At 37.7% G+C, this 7,985-nt stretch overlaps 2 protein-coding genes across 2 annotated transcripts; one reads left to right on the top strand and one right to left on the bottom strand.

Annotated features, from left to right (window-relative positions):
- Positions 1 to 262: 262 nt before the first annotated feature.
- LOC142626481 (3-dehydrosphinganine reductase TSC10A-like) lies at positions 263 to 5,661 on the top strand. The gene is made up of 5 exons (XM_075800311.1): positions 263 to 559; positions 647 to 1,267; positions 1,369 to 1,516; positions 3,644 to 3,934; positions 5,084 to 5,661. Exons 2-5 carry the CDS (start codon positions 722 to 724, stop codon positions 5,089 to 5,091), a joined length of 993 nt encoding a protein of 330 aa, XP_075656426.1. The 5' UTR covers positions 263 to 559; positions 647 to 721; the 3' UTR covers positions 5,092 to 5,661.
- Positions 5,662 to 7,014: 1,353 nt separating this feature from the next.
- On the bottom strand, positions 7,015 to 7,985 carry LOC142626074 (protein P21-like). Its single transcript, XM_075799848.1, has one exon. It carries the CDS (start codon positions 7,902 to 7,904, stop codon positions 7,188 to 7,190), a length of 717 nt encoding a protein of 238 aa, XP_075655963.1. The 5' UTR covers positions 7,905 to 7,985; the 3' UTR covers positions 7,015 to 7,187.

Below are 7,985 nucleotides of genomic sequence, written 5' to 3'. Positions count from 1 at the left end.
TTGTACACTAGATGTAATTTGATCCTCTCTCTCTCTCTCTCTCTCTCTCTCTCTCTATATATATATATATATATATATATATATATATATATATATATATATATATATATATATGATAGTAATTGATGATAAATTCATGTCATGACAATTTTCTCAAAAAAAAAAAATCATGTCATGACAATTGGCGGCATCTAATTTGACAAACGGCAAGTCGTTTAGTCCAAGCGGCCAAATTACTAGATCAAAAATGGCAGCATTGGGAACATCGAGTGGAAAAAAGCTACAAATGTCCACTTCGCAAACTTCACACAACTAATTTTGATTTGGCGGTGGCTTTCACATGTGGGTCTGATTTGGTGGGTTTCATGTGGGTCTAATTTTGTGGGTCCGATTTGGTGACGTGGGTTTCATGTGTGATCTGATTTGGTGGATCTTGTCGACTTCAGAGACGAGGCGGAGCACAGTGAGGCCGTAGTTGGAAGTGTCAGCGCCTTTGGAGAGTGAGGACTCGGCGATATATGGGTTTTGGAGCACGGCGAGCTTGATTTTCAGATTTGAGGTTTGAGTTTTTTTTTTTTGTATTGATATTTGGGTGTTTGGTATTTTGTAGATAATATTTTTGATGGGTATTGATAATCAATTACAGATAAAAGTCAAACACATCACCACCGTTGCTTTCGATTACCTTTTTTCACCAACTCCATCATCATCATCATCATCAATGTCAAACTCCAGCCTCTCTTACCTCTACCTCCTCCTCCTCCTCCTCCTCCTCCCTCTGCCTCTCCTCCTCATCCTGTACCTCCTAGTCCGCCCCCGCCCGGTCAAAATCCCAATCAAGAACCGCCACGTGTTCATCACCGGCGGATCCAGCGGCATTGGCCTCGCCCTGGCCCACCAAGCCGCGTCGGAGGGCGCTCGCGTCTCCATCCTCGCCCGATCCCCCGACAAGCTCGAGCAGGCGAAGCAGGCGATCCAACTCTCCACTGGCATTGACGTGGCGGTCTTCGCCGCCGACGTCAGAGACTACGACGCCGTTTCCAAGGCCATCAGCGAGGCTGACCCTATCGACGTGTTGATAGTCAACCAAGGCGTGTTCGTACCGCAAGAGCTAGAGAAGCAAGAATTGGATGAGGTCAAGTTCATGATAGACGTCAATCTCATGGGCAGTTTTCACATGATCAAAGCCGCTCTACCGTCCATCAAAAACAACCGTACTGACCGTGGGCCCGCCTCAATTGCTCTCATGTCATCTCAAGCCGGTCAGGTGCAATAATAATAACTAGCATCATCACACGCGCTACGCACATTTATCTATTGAAGTTATTGTGTAACTAACTTCTGTTTTTTTTTTTGAAATGCGTGTAGGTGGGTATATATGGTTACACGGCATATTCAGCGAGTAAGTTTGGGCTTAGAGGTTTGGCGGAGGCGTTACAACAAGAGGTTATAGCTGATGACATTCATGTCTCTCTTATATTTCCTCCAGACACTGATACTCCTGGCTTAGTTGAAGGTGTGTATGTACATTTAACCTTAACTAACACATAACTGAATTGCTTAGGATATTTATTGAGTTTGTAGTTCGAAAAAGCTTACAAACTGAGATGGCAATTAATGTGATTGATGTCATATTGACAATCTTACCTATGAGCAAGTTTAGTCGATAAAGAGTTTAAAGTAATCGCTTTTAGTATCTATAGAGTCATGATGTGTCAATTTTTAGTTTAGTCATGTCATCTAAGGAACTAAAAACAATCACTTTTAACTTTAAGTTCCGAAATTGCTCATGAACTAATGTTTATGGACCAACATTTGTATATAAGAATTACATTGTTTAAGAGGTCTCATATCAGTTTGTGCTACTCCTAGGATCACTCTGTATGGTTTGAGCCTTTGAGGCTAAAGTTTTGTGTTTTACTGCATGATAATTAATCTATAATTATTGACTGCAAGAGCTAATGATAATTAATATATAATCATTGCTTCAATCTATTTGAGAGTCCTAGAATTATACTCTTTCCAAGTGCACCATATAAGACCATGAGGAATAGTGTTCCACACATTCATGCTTTGATGGCCCTTAAATCCACTTCTCCAACTAGCTATAAGACAGATTAAGGGATGACCCAAGAGGCACCAAATAAGGAGAAAACCTAGACCAAAAGTCCTTTGCAATAGCGCGATGTAGCAGAAAGTGATTACAAGTCTCCCCTTTCCTTTGCACTTGCAACACCAATGAAAAATGATGATCTTTCTCTTTCGAATATAATCCATAGTGAAAAATTTATCATGAGCTGAAGTCCAAGGAAAAAAAAAGGCAACCTTTCTGCGGTCTTTTGTCTTCTAGATTGCTTGCCAAGGAAAATCCACACTATAGTCTTCATGTGAAGCTTCATGGAAAGATTTCACATCAAATTTGTGGTTCTTGGATAGTGTCCAATAGATCCTATCCATGCCTCTCCCAGAAATATGAGAAAAGTGAAGAATTTGAGAGAAATGTTCAATAGATTCAAGCTCCCAATCATTAAAAGACCAAGAGAAGGTAGGGCACCAAAGAATTTCATCTCTAGATCTATATATATATTGTGCAACAGTAGCATGTTTGTTAAACCACAATATTATACAAATCAGGGAAGACATTTCACTTTATTAGAACTCAATTTTATAACTGTGATTGTGGAGGATACGAGTAGTAATCTACATGTGTGAATGCTTAAAAAAAGCCCTTCTTGTTGTATTTTTGCCCCTTTTTAAATGATAAAAAAGCTTTTCTTGTTGAGCACAAAGAATTCTGGAATTGTAATCTCAAGACAATTTCCCTGAACACAGAATAGCATTGAATCAGCTCTGAAACTTAAAAGGTTAGATAAGATTAGATTATGCATCTATATGGGCAGATCATAGGACTCATTTCATGCAATATGTTATATCCATGTATGAAACAGCCACAAAATAAATATTTTTTTTCTTCGGTCGGTAATAGGGATTGCATTAGCAAACTGACAAGGAATGATCCAGGTACACAATAAGACAAAAGGTGAAATACATGATCTTCTGGGGAGTAGTATTATAAAGACTACATAATCCGTTTGCTGGGAGTCAATGCATTTGCATATCTACTGGCTTTCTGATTGTAGATGTGTTGAAGAAGCTATTCTAACTATTCTAGTGGTTACCTGCATTCATCTACAATGGGATGTATAGTAAGAAGTTTCTATTAATATAAATCACCCCACCACGCATCATGCCAAAAAAAAATACAACTTCCATCCCCAACTAAGAATTTCACATATTGTGAAAATCTTTCCCTTCTTGTTCTAATATGCTTCCACACACTCACCGTGCAAGTACTCTTAATATCAGCTGAACAGCACTGATCCTCTTCTTCCCCATATTTCGCCCCCTCAAAGGGAATCCCTTTCTGTGCATTGGAAAACTCCAAAATTGGAAAATTATCATCTATTATTGCTTTTTTAAAACAAGATTATGATTAAGATTACTATCCTCCAATAGAAAATGCATATAAAGCACTAATGTGTGTTTTATGCTCTGCTTGTTCAAGTATTTTGCTATATCCAAATCTGCTGGATTCTCTCTATTGTTTGTATGTAACTGATTAAGGGTTTTGGACCGATTGCAGAAAACAAGTTAAGGCCACAGCTCACCAGTATCATTGCAGCCTCCTCTGGTGCAATGAAAGCTGATGAAGTTGCCAAGATAACATTAAGTGGCATTAAATCTGGTAGCTTTATTATCCCTTGCAACTTTGAGGGTCGGTTGCTGTCTATAGCTACTGCTGGTTTAGCCCCTCAGAGATCATACCTGATGGCATTTGTTGAGATTGTTGCTGCTGGTATAGCACGTTTTGCAGCTCTGTGCTTCCAGTGGAACTGGTATGGAAGTATAGAAAAGTGGCACACACAAAATAGAAGTAAGTATTTTACAAAATGCTCTATCAAACATCAAGAGGATTGATATTTCTCACCTTGCCTTATCTTTTTTGATGAAATGGAAACTGCCTGCCTTAAAGTTGTAAAAAGGATAAGTTTGAATGACTGACTGATCTGACATGTTTTTTGTGTTTGTGTGTGCGCACATCTGTGTGTGTTCATAATGCATGATATTGACAATCCATCGAAAATCTTATGCAGAAATGCCCCTAAGAACAGTATTTAGATCATAAATTTATGCATATCAGGGTCATATTTCATTTTTCTCATGACATTACTCCTTTAGTTCTTACTCCTCCAGTTGGTGAATGGTTCAAATTTATTGAATTGTTGCTTTAAGTCGATGTGAGAAACTAGTCCTTTATGTTTAGGTATGATTCTAAACCATTCCTTCATTGCATAAAATGGTCCAAATTGGCTTGCCCTTTTAATTTCAGTAAGACAATTGCTGGTTTATCATATCATTTTTACTTCTGAGAAACTTCATTTATACTGTCTAGGTTGGTGTCTGAAGTTTTTCTGTTTCGTTGAATCTATGCAAGGCTATATGCCTGCTATTTTGCCTTTTTTTATGTTCCTAGCAAAGTGGATCCACACATCTGGAATGTAACTGCATACCAAAGGAAGTATGCATTTTAACTTCCAAAAAAAAGCATTTTAGACAGCATTTAATATGTTAAAGAAGCTTGATGTAGCACTGGTAACTTCTCAAGTGAACATGCGCGGTACTCTTCTTTTTTTCTTTTTCTTTTTCCTTTTTTTTGTTTTTTTGTTTTTTTTTTTTTGAATGGGAGGAACTTCACTCTTGAAATAAAATTGTTACTATACTTTTCTGCACATTCGTAGAAGATGAAAATGCACTTGTTTGTCACAATAGTAATGAAACAGAGTAGGGTTGAAATTTCCCTTTCAAATTATAACCTTAGGCTTTTTCACTTTTACTCTTATGTTGTATAGGATTTTGCCACTTCAGTGAAGCTTATATCATGGCATGAGGCATAATATGCATAACTATCAAAAAACCAATTGCTTTAACCTCAGATATTGTTTTGGTGCACTTAGTTTATGTTTGAATGTTGGGAATTCTTGTTGCAAAAGTAATGATATAAATTTTCTATGATCTTTTCTAGGGACTTAAAAGTTCGTGGTGCTTGCTGTGGTTATGAATTTCTTCGGATCACAGCTGACAGTTATGCTGATCACTGCAAGTCCTTTGAGTTTCCCTGGAGTTGCTGAAAGTTGATTTCTCTTGTCGTTAAAGTATCATTGCTTCGGAAACTGAAGTTTCGGAATTCTTATTTTAGTATCAATCATTATTTCTTCAGGAAGAAATTCTCTCTCACTGTTGTTGGGAATTGCAGCTGTGGCATGTTGCATGAACGGATGGATTATCATGTTCTTTTTGTTCCCATTCATATTGACATATCGAGAAAGAAACAATGGGGAACTGAAATCACTTTGTGGCAGATTAGAGCCTTTTGTAATTACAATTTTGTTTTGATCGAACTTACTTCACTCTTTTTCTTTTTCTTTTTTTTCTTTTTTTTCTTTTTTCTTTTTAATTTAAGCAGGGTATTAGGTGTTAAATTGTCTACTGCTTATAGATTAAAATACTTCCCTTCTTCTTGCTTATGACCTAAAGTTATGGAGCTTTATTACAGTTCTGTAGTTAGATGCTTTGAATATGTCATCAACACAGGTTTTTCTTTTCTTTTCTTGGCTATAAAGTACGACCACTAAGCCTAACGTATTCACCTTCTTCTTCTTCTTCTTTTTTCTCAAATTGAGATGAATGGAAAATTATGACACTAAACCTAAAAACCATTAAGCCTAACGTTTTGACTTTTTTTTTTCTTCTCATTTTTTCCCCTTTATCAAGACTTAAACGTTTCTCTCTCTCTCTCTTTTCGGTTTTCTTTCTTCTAAATTCTAATCTCACTTTTTTTTTTGGGGGTTTTGTTTTTATTTTTTTAATTCTCATCTTCTTTATTTTTGAATTACTAAAAAAAAATGTGATTTTTAATGTACTCCATTTTTTTCTTTTTAATGATTTATTTATTTATTTATGTTGGTGTTTGAATTGTTTTCTCTTTACATCGGTTTATGCTGCCTTTTTTTTTTTCTTCATTTTAATGAATGTATTTTGTATGTCTAAAATAAAAATTATTGTACGAGTGGTTTAATTAGATTAGAAGAGAGAAACGTCTCAAACTGAGATGAATGGAAAATTATAACACTAAGCTCATAAAAAGTCTCATTCTACCCGCAAAGAACGTGTGAGACTATTATTATGACGTACCTTATTGGCTTGAGATGACATGAGAGCGATCGAGGTGGGCCCACAGTTAGTACGGTTGTTTTTGATGGACAATAAAGCAGCTTTGATCATGTGAAAACTGCCAATGAGATTGACATCTATCATGAACTTGACCTCATCCAATCCTTGCTTCTCTAACTCTTGCAGATGGACAATAAAGCAGCTTTGATCATGTGAAAACTGCCAATGAGATTGACACCTATCATGAACTTGATCTCATCCAATCCTTGCTTCTCTAACTCTTGCGGAATGAACACGCCTTGATTGACTATCAACACGTCGATAGGGTCGACCTCGCTAATGGCCTTGAAAACGACGTCGTAGTCTCTAACGTTAGCGGCGAAGACCACCACGTAGATGCCGGTGGAGAGGCGGATTGCCTGCTCGAGCTTGTCCAGGGTTTGGGGGAGGATGGAGACACACGTGCCCTTCAACGCAGCCTGGTGGGCCAGGGTGAGCTAATGCCGATGGATCCACCAGTTATGAACACATGGCGGTTCTTGATTGGAATTTTGATTGGGTAATGAGTCCTTTAAGCCCATCAATTTTTTATTTTATTTTATTTTATTGGTGTATAATCTATTACTTTTCAAAACTTTAAGATTTAATAAGTTACTCTTTGAAATTATATGGTTTGATTTGTTATAACTCTTAAATTAGAAGGTTTAAAATGTAATGTTATCATAAATTTTTTTTTTTTTATTTTATGAACGTTAATGTCTTCCATCTTTCATAGAAATCTTGTTTTTATGGGGCAGAAGCTTTCATAGATATATTGTTACAACTCACAATGTCAAAGTGAATACATATTAGAGCATTTGCGCCACAGTATAATTAGGCATATTCTCACAAAGCTTCAGAGCTTTGAGTACACCACTTCTTTGTATGCAAGCTAGCTACTAGTTGTATGCCTCAAACTAGAGGGAACCAAGAGGGCAGAACACTACGTTAAAGTTATTCCCACTAGGGCACATATATTGGGTTAGTTTACCATCCACAGGAAAACTGTAAGCACCGGGGCACCCACCCTTGAGAAACATGGAATAATTTGTAGCTTTACAGTTTGTAATACCAGCATCGCAACAATATTCCTCGGTCTTGAATACAGTACAAGGGTTGTAACACCCGCCCGGAGCTTTCAACTCAGTTGGGCAATTCCTGATGAGATCACCTGTACAGTCTATGCTTGTGCACTTAAGAGATGTAGAGCTAAAAATCATAGGAACATTAAACCCCTTAACAAGAGAGATGTCATACAAATCCGAGTCTGCTATTACGTCTAATCCAAATTCGGCGAGGGTGTGTGGGGGTGCACCGTATCCTCTGCCTAGGCATTGAAAAAGCCCACCACAGTCACCAGTTTGACATGTACCAACCCCGGATCCATTGAAACTGCACCCAGTTCGGGCCCAAATGTGACCATTACGACTTGTTGAGTTAGGCCTAACTTCGAGGCTCCAGGTTCCACCTGGGTTAATCTGCCTGCCACCACCAGGCACAGCTGCAGCCCAAATTATGATGTTGCAATTGTTTTTTATATCAAATCTGGCTGCATAGGCTAATAAGGGAATGAAAGTAAGAGTACTGACAAAGAAGTAGGAGGAGGAAATGGACAGGTTTTTGAAGGGCTTCATTTTGGAAAGTGAGAGAGATAGGCCTTGGCGTTGGCTATGGGATATGTTATGTTAAATGTTACGCAGGTAGAGACCTACCGA

This window comes from Castanea sativa, chromosome 2, assembly GCF_040712315.1.
Source record: "Castanea sativa cultivar Marrone di Chiusa Pesio chromosome 2, ASM4071231v1".
NCBI classification, from domain to species: Eukaryota; Viridiplantae; Streptophyta; class Magnoliopsida; order Fagales; family Fagaceae; genus Castanea; species Castanea sativa.
The sequence above is the reverse complement of the archived record's forward strand: the minus strand, read 5'-3'. Positions and strand labels throughout refer to the sequence as shown.

What these genes read in the sequence shown, in the direction of transcription:
- LOC142626481 (XM_075800311.1), top strand. Translation starts at nt 722, where the DNA reads ATGTCAAACTCCAGCCTCTCTTACCTCTACCTCCTCCTCCTCCTCCTC. An exon ending in TGTCATCTCAAGCCGGTCAG is followed by an intron (nt 1,268 to 1,368) that starts GTGCAATAATAA and finishes AAATGCGTGTAG; the next exon opens with GTGGGTATATATGGTTACAC. An exon ending in TACTCCTGGCTTAGTTGAAG is followed by an intron (nt 1,517 to 3,643) that starts GTGTGTATGTAC and finishes GACCGATTGCAG; the next exon opens with AAAACAAGTTAAGGCCACAG.
- LOC142626074 (XM_075799848.1), bottom strand. Translation starts at nt 7,904, where the DNA reads ATGAAGCCCTTCAAAAACCTGTCCATTTCCTCCTCCTACTTCTTTGTC.